Source organism: Vidua macroura, chromosome 12, assembly GCF_024509145.1.
Source record: "Vidua macroura isolate BioBank_ID:100142 chromosome 12, ASM2450914v1, whole genome shotgun sequence".
Classification (NCBI taxonomy): Eukaryota; Metazoa; Chordata; class Aves; order Passeriformes; family Viduidae; genus Vidua; species Vidua macroura.
In genome coordinates this window covers 14,412,590-14,425,272 of record NC_071582.1, presented here as the reverse complement: position 1 = coordinate 14,425,272, position 12,683 = coordinate 14,412,590, and the positions used below count along the sequence as shown (strand labels likewise).

At 53.6% G+C, this 12,683-nt stretch overlaps 1 protein-coding gene across 2 annotated transcripts; it reads right to left on the bottom strand.

Moving 5' to 3' along the window:
- Positions 1 to 1,535: 1,535 nt before the first annotated feature.
- KIF7 (kinesin family member 7) lies at positions 1,536 to 12,508 on the bottom strand. 2 transcript variants are annotated; one of them, XM_053988735.1, is made up of 18 exons: positions 12,208 to 12,508; positions 10,524 to 10,724; positions 9,862 to 10,273; positions 8,779 to 9,310; positions 8,351 to 8,488; positions 7,981 to 8,205; positions 7,058 to 7,221; positions 6,655 to 6,761; positions 6,197 to 6,352; positions 5,690 to 5,892; positions 5,382 to 5,579; positions 5,071 to 5,196; positions 4,422 to 4,598; positions 3,909 to 4,124; positions 3,498 to 3,704; positions 2,830 to 3,028; positions 2,588 to 2,737; positions 1,536 to 2,382 (listed from the first exon to the last, which is right to left on the bottom strand). In XM_053988735.1, the coding sequence occupies exons 1-18, from the start codon at positions 12,506 to 12,508 to the stop codon at positions 1,997 to 1,999; spliced, it is 4,098 nt and encodes a 1,365-aa protein (XP_053844710.1). In that variant the 3' UTR covers positions 1,536 to 1,996. The 2 variants fall into 2 exon arrangements, with proteins under 2 accessions (XP_053844710.1, XP_053844711.1); XM_053988736.1 differs by having other exon boundaries at positions 1,536 to 2,379.
- Positions 12,509 to 12,683: the final 175 nt, after the last annotated feature.

Sequence of the window (12,683 nt, the reverse complement as noted above, 5' to 3'; positions counted from 1 at the left end):
CAGTTTGCCACAGCTTAGTGGGAAAATAACAAGTGGATTAATTAATTAGCCAAGTGCCAAGAGTACAGAAAAGGAGAAAGATAATTTAACTGGGAACATCCTTGTAGATCATGAGTGGTTTGGTGTATCCGCTCCTGGCTACTGCTGGATAAGCAGATGCTGATGGAGTGACTTCATTGTCCTTTTCTGCAAACTTGCAGTAAGCCAGAGAGAATTGGCTGGGGAAGTGTCCTTGAGAAGTAAAACTTGGATGGAATAACTGAAAATGACAGTTTCAAGACTACTCTTTACCAAACTGAGTCATGGATTAAATAGAGATTTAATAGCCTGTGACACATTTGTGTTCTAACCCCATGAAGACAACAGGAGCTGTGGTTCAGTGCCTGAGATGTAGCCTACAAGGGGCTAAAATTGTGCATAATATTGGAAGGGCTGAATTTTTTCCCTTGCGATAGTGAGCTGTTTGTGCATAGCAGGATCTCAGGGAACTCACACCACTGTGTCTACTGACTGCACAGGAGGTGGAGAGCTATGAAGATGGTGTAAGGTCATCCTAAAATAAGGCCATCCTAAAACCTCTGGGAAACCAGAGGTTTGTTAGGTGTCTTTAAGGCTTTGAGGGGCTAGATGGGATTGAGCGGAACTTGTTTCCTGGACACACCATTTGTTGCAGGAAAGCTGTTAATTTCCCACTGGGAAGAGGAATGGAATCCTGTGCTTAACAGTGATTGTTTTGCTTCTGGGAGAGCTGCACCTTCTTGAAGGATGTGGCATTACACAAGCTTGGAGCTCCAAATTTGCTACTTACTTCCAAGGAGGATGGATTGTTATTTTTCCTATTGAAGGTCTTTGCAACAGCAGGAAATGAAGTGTCTGAACTTAATCTTGAGTAGCTCAACCACATACAGAGCCCTCAATAATATCTCCTCCTCACTGACACCACTACAGGTAAGGTCAAGGATGTAGGAGATCAGAAGGTGGTTGTTATATCAAATGCTGGCTTTTAACTTGGTGTGTTACTCCTTAAGTAGTGGTTGTGGTAGCTGTTCTCATTTCAGGCTGAAGCAGTGGCTTGTTTTTTAGGATCAAGTGGTCAAGCAGCCCTTTGCCCCTACCCCTTGCCTTTCTTAAGGCAGATACCTGGGCTTTCGTTTCTTGCTCTGCCAGAGTTAAACTTAATCCACCTTCCTGAGCTGTCAGTGTTAAGCTGCAGGATTGTATTTAGTCTCTCTTAAATCCAGACTGGAAGTTCTTTCAACAATATGAAAACGCTGCTTAAAGCAGCTTAGAGGCTGCAAGAGAAAAACAGAACCAGAGTTCCTTTTATCATGGACATTTCAGAGAATTCTGCTGCTGGCTGGAGATGTTCTTCCTGTGGCAATTTAATGTAAGAGGCCTACTAGATGTGGCTGGGACTACTTAAACAAAACAGATATTTAAACATCAGGCCAACAATGTGACAGCAGCTGACTTCCCATGCAGTGAGACTTAAATACAACTTCCCTACATACTCGAACCCTTCTGACAAGTCACCATTTCATAAAACTCACACTGCTTTATTAGAAAAGTTATAGTAGAAATGTAAAAAACCTGAAGTTACTACAAAAAGCTATGTACAAATTCTGCAGGACTGCAGAGCATCTCCATCTGAGGCTGCCAGGGCTGAGCAAGCTCTTCAGCTGAGAATTCCACATTGTAAACAAGATTTTAGTGTTAAGAGGCCTGGAAGCAAAGTGTCTCCTGCTTCACAGTGTTTAAGCTGCTGAGGGAGCAGAGGAAAAGCTTCGACTGGCAGCAACAAGAAGAATGTAGGCTGGTGCTCCCACACCTTACACACTCAACTCCCTCATGACAACAAGTCACATCTTTCTCTTCCTCAGGCCTCTGAAATGTAACAGGGTTGTCACCAGGCTGATTTGTGTGGCAGGAGGGCTCTCAAGCTCAGGTCAATACCTGCTGCTCCCTGCCCTGTGCCAGGTGAGCGTTAAGCCTGGCTCTAGAGCGGGTTTTTCCTCACGTCTATCATGGCTGGGTGATAAGGCACTGGGCTCACGTTCAGGCTGGCTCTGCGCAGCTCCCGGCGGGGTTTGGGAGCAGCAGCCAGGCTCCGTGGTGGGAGCAGCTCGTGGGGCTGCCCTGCTCTCAGCGAGTGCTCTGTGTCCCTCTGCCGAGGGTCGCCGGGGCTGTCGCTGGGCAGCGAGGAACGCCTCCATGTCGAGGGCAAAGGGGCGTGCACCAGGTCCCTGCTCTCATCCCTGGCCCGAGGGCTCTCTTCAGCGGCAGCTGGAGGCACGGGCTGCTCCCTGAGGCTGAACTCCTCACAGGTGCCAAGCTCAGGGGCAGCTCTGTCCCCAGCCCCATGAATGCTCCTCTCCATCCCTGCTGGGAAAAATTGAGGGTACAGTGAGGAGAGTATCAGGGTCTCTACTTTTCTCATCAAAATTGGTGCCTGTATAGCAGCTGCTGAAAGACTTACACATGCACTGCTCTGGACTGTTCCAAGCTCTCTCTCACTGCCAGGCATGGGAATTGAACATCCCTTTTAATCTGGCAGAACAGCAGAGCTCTAGCCTGGGTTTCCTCTCACCTTTGGTCTGTCCAGGATGGAGGTTCATGTTACTCAGTCTCTGGTTCAGCTCCTGGTTTGCCCGCATGTAACGGCTCAGCTCCTTTTCCAGCACTTGAATCCTCGCCTCATACTGCAGCTTGCTGCTGGCCAGCCCCTCATCCATGTGCTCTACAAGCAAAAACAAGACTATTTCAGCCTGGGAGCCCTGTGAAAGACAAAAGCAGTTAGCACTGCTGCCCATTTGGAGAGCTGGGGGTTACCACGGCTCTGCTGCAGCAGTAACTGCATGTTCTGCTCGTGCTCCTTCTGCTGCAGGGTCAGCTGGCGGTCCATCTCCAGGCGCTGGCGCTCCACGGCCGCCTCCAGCCAGTACACCAGCTGCTGCTGCTCCTCCAGCTGCATCTCCAGCTCTGAGAAGGCAATGTGCTGCCTGTGCTGATCCTCTCGCAGCGTCACCACCTGGCCAGGGCCCAAGAACAAGGAACACTTCAGCTCCTTCATGCCTGGGAAGATTTCCTGCCCCACTGAGCCCCAGTCACGTTAGTTTTTTGGTACAGCTCACGAAGATTAGCAGTACTGGGATGTCAGAGCTGCCTTGTGGAGGGAAGAGCAAGGTGTGGCTGCACTGATGTGGCAGAGCCACTTCAGGGATCCATGCCTCCTATGACTAGTTAAGCCCTTCTCCCAGCTAGGGGTTGTGGTGCTGTGGCTTTGTGGGCTTACTTTACAGGACAAAACTACAATATGATGCAAGGAGAAAGCTTGAAACTGAGGAGAAGAGGAGTGTGGTTAGGCCATCATTTTTCTTAACAAGTCTGGTCAAGCTCTGTTATGGTTATTATGTGTTCTGGCTGGCTATTAATGCAGTCACTAACAACCGCTAAGTGAAATACAGCTCCCACCAGCACAGAGGGCAGTTGTCTCCCACCTTGTCAAAGTACTTGCAGAGCAGAGCTCGTGTCTCGGAGGAGGAGAGGTAGCTGAGCTTGGCCATGAGGTTCATCTCACACTGCGACAGCAGGCTGGCCGAGGCCCGCAGGACTCGCTGCCTGCACGTGATGGACTCATTCTTGTACTCAATGGCTGCATCCAGAGCCTCAATTGCCTCATCCAGCTGGAACAAGATCCGTTCTTCCTGCCAGGGCAGAGCTCTTGTTACCAAGAAGCAAAGGGTTTGCTCTGTCTCACCCTGTCCTAGACTTCCTTGTCATGTCAACAGTGCTGGTGAGAAGCTGGGACATGCACAGTTAGGGATGTGGAGGAGAATCTGCCAATGACCTCATGTTCAGTCTTTACATTTCTCCTACAACCTCCTGCTTCCCAGCCCCAGCAGAGGTACCTCTGGGGACAGCAGCGTGCCCTGACGCAGCTTGTTGTCGAGCTCCAGCCTCTGTTTGAGCAGCTGGTCCTTCTCCTGGCGCAGGCTGTTGATCTCCTGGCGGATCTGCTGCTGGTCGTGGGCACTGCCGTGGCGCAGCTGCCCGTTCTTCTCGCTCAGCTCCTTCTCCAGGTGCTCCAGGCGGCTGGACACGCGCACTATGTCATCTGTCAGGGCCTGCGGCAGAGCACGCTCAAGGGGATCTGCTCTGAAGGCAAGTCGGGCCCTCAGCCCCGTTCTACTCCCTCTCTAGGTCATCACCCTCCCAGGCAGACATAAGCCAAGGGCTACCAAACCAGCAAGCTCAGAGACACAGCACAACCAGACTCTTTCATAGAGACAGGATTTCCTACCCACTTCCCAACACCGCCTCATCCTGGCCTGCAGCCAGACCCAGGATGGCACCTGGGTCTTCCAGCCTCCACCTCTGCTGGAAATCAAGCAAAAGGTTGAGGTGTCACACTCTTGTCTTACCTGGCTGGAGCGCAGCCGTTTGCTTTCCAGACCATTCTTCTCCTGCAGCAGGGCTTCCTTTTTGGCCACAATAGCTTCCCGCTTCCTCAGCTCATCTTCCAGCTCATCCAGGGCCTGGCGCTGCTCGAGAACTTTATCCATCTCCATGTCCAGCCACTTCTTCTGTTCCTCAATTTTCTGACGGAGGGAGAAGCAAAAGGCTTACGTGTGTGCAGACAGCAGCAGCAATGCCCAGGACTGCTGGACTAAAGAGCAGTGGAGTTGAGATCCGAACAAGAGTCCTTATTCCATCTCTGCTAACCCCCATAGCCCAGACTTTGCTGGTTTTATCCTTCCATCTCCTCCACGAGGCAGAGCTAAACTAAATTCCCAGCTGTCAAGTTCTTGGAGGGCACATCTCTCATCACCCTTCTGCTAACAGACAAAACTTCAAAACTTTTTTACCAGTGCTAGCATTTAGATGAGATCCTGTTTCTGGGCTAAGAGAAGATCTTAAGTCCTCTGCTATTAGATGCAAATGACATTATGGACTGTCCTTCTCAAGGGTGAAATGGGCTCAGGTCTCTGTTTTCAGATCTCTCCCATCAGCCTGCAGTCTGCTCAGCATCCCCTCTGAACAGGAAAGCAGAGGCAGGCTTGCTGTCTGTACCTGCTGCTGCTCCAGGCTGATCACAGAACCATTGCTGCCACTCCGCCGCTTCCTCTGGAAAGCCGCAATTTCCTCTGTTTTGATGCGCAGGATTTTCTGGTGCTGCTCGTGCTTCAGTTCCAGTTCCTGCATGTGAAAGAGCAGCCATGAGCATGGAGGGAGTGGGATGTGTTTGCCCAGGGGCTGGGGGTACAGCTCTTTGGATAGAGCTGTCTCCATGCTCTCCAAGACAATCACAGACCACATCAGAGCCCGCCCACTGTCATCCTCACAAACCCCACAGTAGCACAGCTGCTCCTGCCCTCTCCTACCTTGACTCGGTGCTGTCCCTTGTTCACCTCTGTCTCCAGGCGCCGTTTCTGCTCGCTCTCCTCGCGCAGCCGCCGCTGCAGCTGTGCCTGCTGCCGCCGCATCAGCTGGATGTTCCTCTCCAGCTCCTGCACGCGCTTCTCGCTCTGCGCCGACAGCGACACCAGCCTCTCTGTCGCCTGCTTCTTCTTGCGCAGAACCTGCCAGGGGGTGAAAACCACCCTTGGCCTCGGCAGCTCCTCTCTTTGCAGAGATGCCCCCAGCTCTGCCCCTGCTCAGCGCCGGGGTGGGCCGAGCCCTTCCCCCTCACCTGTGCCTTGCTCCGCGCGGCCGCCAAGCGCGTGCGGTACTCCTGCAGCTTGCGCTTCTCCCCAGGGTCCCACGGCTCTTTGCCCTCCAGCTCCTGGAGCTGCTTCTGGCTGTCGCTCAGCTCTGCCCGCACATGCTCTGCTTCCTGCTCCAGCTCGTTGATCTTCTGGCTGTACTGCTTGTTCAGAGCCTGGGCATCCTTGCCTGCAACACAGCCCCCTCTCTTACAGCCAGAATCCTGACCCTTCCTCCCTCTCCCCAAGTATTTTTTGCTACAAAGACTGAATGTTCCCTTTCCCTCAGCCACTCCAGGGGAAGGGACAAACCAGTGGGAAGGGTTTCTGTCAGCTGGAGGGATGGAGAAACAAGGCCCTGCTGCTTATAGGGGAAGAGACTGAGCACAAGCAACACAGAGAGAGAAGATGAGGATGGAATAAGAGACTAAGCACCACAAGTAGGAGGAGGTTTCATGGCAAATGGGTGCATATTCCTGCCAGTAGCCCTGCACCTGTCTTAATGAGCTCCGTGATCAGCTCCTCCTTCATGCGGATGTTGATCGCCAGCTCTCGAATCTTCTGCTGTGCTTGCACCAGCCTCCACTCAGAGTCCTTCCCTGGCAGGCGCTCCCAGGAACCAAGCAGTGACTCCCGCTTCCCACAGACTTCTGGAACACAGATTCCCAGGTCAGGAAAGTCCTGTCATAGCAGATGGGTGACAGAAGGGCAATCTGATCTTGGATCTGTAGCTGGAGTCTGGCACAGCATTGCCCAGTCACCTGAAGCTTCTATGATAGCATACACCCTTGCCAGACCCTATGAGTTCAAGTTTCTCCCTAACAAAAGTAGCTGGGCTCCATCTTTGCTCCTTTTTTGTCCTCTGGGCACATCCAGGTAGGACATCAAGATCTTCCAGTGAAGCACCACCAGCCCATGGAAGATTATCCAACAACCTATGGGTGCTACTTGCCTTTTGTCAGCTCCAGCTGCTCCTCCTGCATTGAGTGGGCATTGCCTCCACTTGGCTCCTCGCTCCACTTGAAAATCTCTTTCTTGCTCAAATTTTGGATCCCATTTCTAGAAGGAGAAGCAAATTAATCAGTTTGGTCTGGGCACTGCTAAAGCTGTTCCCAGTAAGGACCCTCATGATCCACAGGCTTCAGAAGGAGATGGAAACAATAGCTGTGGTCAGGAATGATGGTAATGAGCTCCCCAGGGAGCAGTAAGGTGTATCAGCAGCATCACTGACCCCACAGGCAGCATTTGCCTCTACATCAGAAATGAGAGCTGAGCTGCAGCGGTGGGGCAGCCAGGTCACAGCCAGGGGCAGGGACACAGCACAGGGACAGCTGGCTGGGACGGCCCAAACTCACCGGCACTGGGATAGGGACTGTTTCTGTTCCCATTCCTCCATCTCTTCTCCTGAGGACAGTTCTGATGGCTTCTCTGAGTCCTGGCTGAGCTCCCTCCTCAGCATCACCTCTCTGACCTCAGGATCACCAGTCAGGTGCTGTGTGTGGTTCGGGTGCCCGTCACCCTTGCGCCAAGAATGACACAAGAACAGAGAGACGCAGCGCAAAAAGGAAGAAAAGAAGGCTTCAATGGAAAGGAAACTTTGGCTTAAATTGACTGATATGATACATTCTATTTGATTGGTTAGTTAATAAAAACATCTTTCTCACACACCATCCTTGAGAGGAACAGAAAACACCACCTGCAGATTGTTTAGACTAACAAGTTAACACATTCCTACAACTCCCTAAAAATTCTCACATGCCACTGTGAGAAATGATTGCCGTTTCTCTCTCCCTGACCAGGCTGGCATCCACAGGTGCCAGCCTGCCAGTTCCTCCTTCTGCAAGGAGGAGCTGCTGCTGAGCTTCTGGGCACAGAATTGGAAAGAGAGAAACAAGCTGTGTGAGAGCCAGTGTTAGAAAAAGCGGCTCCCAGCTGAGCATCACTGCTAGACATAAAAGCAACAAAATGGATTGAGTGTATTTTCAAGAGAACTGGTGTGTTGCCAGACCCAGCTGCCTGTGCTTCTGCTGCTGAACAATTCTGCTTCACTGAACAATTCTGGGACTCACCCACAACATGAAAGCAAAAGCCTCAGTTTTGAAGCTGGGCTATTTTTGCCAGAGTTGTAAAACTCTGGATTTGAACACTGAGCACAGTCCTCTGAACTACACTTCTGACAAGTATCCCATTGAACAGCAGGGCAAAAGCTCTCCCTACAGTGGAGAGCAGCCAAGTGAAGAGGCAGCAGTTCTTCAGTGGCACGGCCTTATGCCCTCACCTTCTTGCAAAGAGCTCTTCCATTCTGCTCAGGAAGCAGCCCAGAGGGAACCCCACCAAAGCCATGGGACGGGGTAGCATCCAGCGGGGCTGTGTGAGGTCTCTGGCTGGCAGTGACCAGGTGAAGATTTTCCAGCAGTCCTGGCACACATAGGTTTGGCATTGCCATCTCCAAGCGCACGTGCAGTTCTGAGATCTTATCCTGCTGCTCCTGCAGTTTGTCACTCTAGGAAAAAATGAGAAAAATGTGGTTACATATAAGTTGATCTGAGACCCACTGCAGAGGAACCTGAAAGCTGGGCTGAGCACCCCTGGGCAGGAAGAAGAGGAGTGGGGCAGGTTCCTACAAAGAGAGCAGAGCCCAGAAATACCTGCAGCTTATACTGTTCCATAGCATCCTCCAGGGCAGCCAGGAAATCACGGTTCTCCTCCTCCAGGCGTTCCACTTGCCTCTGTAGCTTGGCCACTTGCTCATCTTTGATGGACTCACACTTCTTCTCAGTGCTCACCTGATCCCCAAAATAAAAGAGAGGCAGCATCAGCATTTGTCCTTCCCTTCCTATCTCTGCAAGGACACAACAGCTCTGCAGACCCAGATTCTTCCTATGCAATAAATCTCTCAGCTGCAGCTGAATCTAATTTCTCCCTGACTGCTGGGAAGACTATGTTCTTTTGCCTCCCTAGGGCTTCCTGGACAGGTTACTTCTCCTGCCCCGCCTCTCCTGACCCTTCCATCATGCTGTGCTGGGGCTGCTGTGGCCATGAGATGTACCTCAGAGCTGCAACACCCCACAATTACCTGGGCTTTTGCCAGTTTTGAACCTTGAGCCTCCGGTCCCTGCTCTTCCATGGAGGTGCTCTCAATGCCGCTATCCAGCCCGGCCGAGGTCAGCTCGCTCCTCTCGCTCTCCACGGCGCACAGCCACTCCTTGACGCGCAGGATCTGCTCCACGGTCAGGTTGCTGTCCTCCTGGAGCTCCGTGAGCAGCCGGTGCGCGGCGTCGGTGCAGGTGCGGTAATGGGCGCACTCGGCCAGCAGCCGGGCCGTGGCGTCCGGCGCGCCGCGCTTGGCGCTGCCCGAGCGGTGGATGATGCGGGTCTCAGAGCGCTGCCGCTGCTCCAGCGCCTTCTGCAGGTTCTTTATCTGCAGGTGGAGCTCCTCGATGTGCTCCGTCTCCTTGCGGCAGTTCACCACCGCCTTGTTCTGGATGTTCTGAGCCCGGTTGGCGTAATTGAGCGTGTTGAGGCTCTCGTCAAAGTCAGAGGACGAGGGGCTGACACAAGCTATCATCACGGTCTGGGCATTCCCCCCCAGAGAATCTTTCAGGATCCTAAGGAAGAGCACAGGGATTAAAATAGCAGAAATACAAAATAATACAGGAAACAGAATGTTTTCAACCCTTTTCAGAGGTTAAGCCCAAGGAAAATGATGTCCTTGCTCTGTAGTTGGTTTGGCACCAGTGAGGTGAATGGAATCATTAAGCAGAGGATTAACAGTTTGCACCATGGCAAGTCTCCATCCAAATAACTCCTGAAGTTGGGAGCTCCTTGACCCTGTGATCGCTGCTAGGAGTCCTGCTGGAGATTGCAAAGGCCACCTGCCCAAGCTAAGAACTAACTGTGGACCATTAAACAAGTCTACTGGGGGTATTTTTTATTCCCTGACAGGCAGGAAGGGCAGGATAACCCACAGCAACACCTCATCTCAGCTTTAGCAGTGTAACTCACGCAAGCCTCATTGTCTCCAGCACTGCAATGAGCTAGGCCTGCATTCCTATCCTGGTCTCATTGCTCCTCAAGATTCCCCACAGAAAAACCCACAGAGAGGGCAGATCTGTCAGCTGAGCCCATGAGACGTGGGGGGTCCTGCTCCCAGTGGTACCTGGTGATTTTGGAGTCCCTGTACGGGATGTGGGTGGTCTTTCTCCGAGGGTCTCCCAAGGCACTGATGACGTTGCCCAAGGCCAGGAGGCCACAGTTGATCTGGATACTCTCCTTCAGCCTCTCCCCTGTGTTTCCCGTCTTCACAATTCGCTCTGAGCCCGCCAGGTCCACAAAATGAAACTTGGACACCAGGACCTGTCCGGCGGCGGGCACGGCGGGGGGGCGGTGGTGCAGGGGCAGCCGGCCAGCCCCGCGCCGCTGCTCCATGGTCACCGTGAAGATGGTGTGCGAGCGGCTCGACTGCCTGTTGATGTGGGTGGCTCCCGTGTGCTTGGCTGTGTTCCCCATCTCCAGCAGGCTCAGCACCTCGTCCAGCCCTTCCACTTCTGACTCCTTCACACCGCAGAGCACTGCAAAGCAAAGGCAGCTGTGGCTGGGAGGGATGGGCTGCCCGAGGATGCAGCTCCTCGGCACAGCCTGGTGCTGTCACCCTGCCCGTACTGGGCCTTGCCCAGACCAGCTTTCAAGATTAAGCACAGCAAACTGCTGCACGAGACAAAGGGATAGAGGAGGAAGATCTGGCTCTGCTTTCATGGATAGATAACCCAGCTCTGGCCTACAACATGGGGAGAAAAAGAGCCTGTGCAGAGCCACACATACCAATGTTCCCCTTGTCATCCTCCCGGATCTGGATGTCTTTGCTGGCTGTATCCACCTGCAGCAAGTCCCGAAACTCCTCCTTGTACACTTCCAGGTAGGACACTCGGATGGTGTAGTCGATCAGGTCATTCTCATCGATGAGCCTGAAGGTCTCAGCCATGGCTCGTGGGATGATGCCCTGCTCGTCTTCATTGATGGAAGCTGGCAAAGACAGGCACACGCTCATGGAGCATCCAGGGAGCCCAAGCTGGCTGGGGATGGAGCTGAGGTCAGAAACCTGCCTGCAACACACATCAGCTGGAAAGGAGCAGCCTCACAACTCTCCCACAGCTCAGCCCTTGCAACCTGGATTAAACATCCCACAAGACCTGTGGGCAAATCCTAGCCCACTGCTGTGCTGGATTCCAGCAAAGCTGCTTGTTTCCAATCCTTCCTCAAGAAGGAAAAAGCACCTCAGCATTTTAGTGAGTGTCAAACACCATGCCTGCAGCTGCAGTGTGCTGTCCTTTGAAGCCAGCATGACTCCACAAGTTTTCCCAACTGTGAGACGCTTTTCTCTTTTTTCAGTGCTTGCTGTTTGCTTGTATCTGGCCACAGCACTTCACTGTCTGAATTTTAAATGTTTTACCTTTTGTCTCCAACAGCCATGTAAAATTGCAATTCCCAAATCTGGTGAATGATAGCCTGAACTGGGAGACTGAAAACAGACGTACATTAAAAGTATGAAACAATTTAGTGTTTACAAACGAGGCAATTAACTGAAGATGACTGAAATGCTTACAGAACATCCTCTGCAAGAAATCACAATGCTATTAAACTAGAAAGAAAAACTTGTCTCTTTCCTCATTTCCTTCATATAAAGAAACGAACAGGATTAACACTTGCAAACCTCCCTCTCCTTCAGGTTTATTTCAGGACCTAGGACTATCACCACCACCTCCAGAGCTGGTGGAGGACCAGGTCCTGTCACTTGTCCTGCAGTGAAAGAGGAGAAACCTAGACACTGTGATCTCAAAGGTGTGGAGACACACCTTTGGGAGGTGGCTACAGAAACATAGGCAGGGGGAAAGGAAAGGCTGCTGGGGGTGGGATGGTGGGGGGAGGTAAGCTTGAGCTGGAGGGGCTGGCAGGGTGGAAGGGTTGTTTGGGAGTGAAACTGGAAGTGATGGAGATGATGATGATGCAGTTGGATTTGGGTAAAGAGAGCAAAGGTGCTGAAATGGGTGTGGACAGCAGCATCTGTGGGGCTGGTGGATTGGGAGAGATGGCTGGGATAATGGTGGTGTGGGTGGCTTGGCTGGGAAGGGAAGGAGATGGAGATGGAAGGAGGTGGCGATGTGGGGCTGCTGGGGAGGGCAGGGGGGTAGTGGGGATGCCAGCAGGACAGGGATGCTGGCGGAGCAGGGATACTGGAGGAACAGGGATGCTGGAGGAGCAGGGATGTTCGAGGAGCAGGGATGTTCGAGGAGTAGGGATACTGGAGGAACAGGGATGCTGGAGGAACAGGGATACTGGAGGAGCAGGGATACTGGAGGAACAGGGATGCTGGAGGAGCAGGGATGCTGGTGGAGCGGGATGCTGCCGGGACAGGGATGTTGTCGGGACCGGGACGCTAGTGGAACAGGGATGCTGGCGGAACAGGGATGCTGGCGGGCACGGAGCCGCGGCTCGCGGCGAGACTCACCGACGCTGGCCTCCCCGATGGTGTAGGTCTTGCCGGAGCCGGTCTGTCCGTAGGCGAAGACGGTGGCGTTGAAGCCGCGGAAGAAGGCGCGCAGCAGCGGCTGGACGCAGGCCCGGTACACGGCCGCCTGCCCCGCCGCCTCGGGCAGCACGGCGGCGAAGCGGAACCGGCGGCGGCCCAGCGCCACCTCGCCGGTGGCGGCATCGCTCCGCAGGCAGGGCCGGTGTCCCCGCAGCGCCTCCCGGGGCAGCAGCGGCCGCACCCGCACCGCCACCCGCACCACCGCCGCCTCCGCCGCCATGGCCGCGCCGGGCGCGCCGCGATGGCGTCAGCGGCTCCTCCCGGCGGGCCGGGGAGGAGGATGCGGCGGGCCGGGAGGAGGATGCGGCCGGTCCTCGTTACACCCGGGGGGGAGCGGCCGGGGGGAGCGGGGGACGCCCGTGGCTGCAGGAGTTGCGCGGCGGCTCCCCGGTGCT

Bases quoted from the DNA above. Each gene is read 5' to 3' on its own strand.
- KIF7 (XM_053988735.1), bottom strand. From the start codon at position 12,508: ATGGCGGCGGAGGCGGCGGTGGTGCGGGTGGCGGTGCGGGTGCGGCCG. The intron at 6,762-7,057 runs GTGAGTTTGGGC...TTCTCCTTCTAG, and splicing joins CAGTCCCTATCCCAGTGCCG to AAATGGGATCCAAAATTTGA. The intron at 5,580-5,689 runs GTGAGGGGGAAG...ACCCCCTGGCAG, and splicing joins CCGCGCGGAGCAAGGCACAG to GTTCTGCGCAAGAAGAAGCA.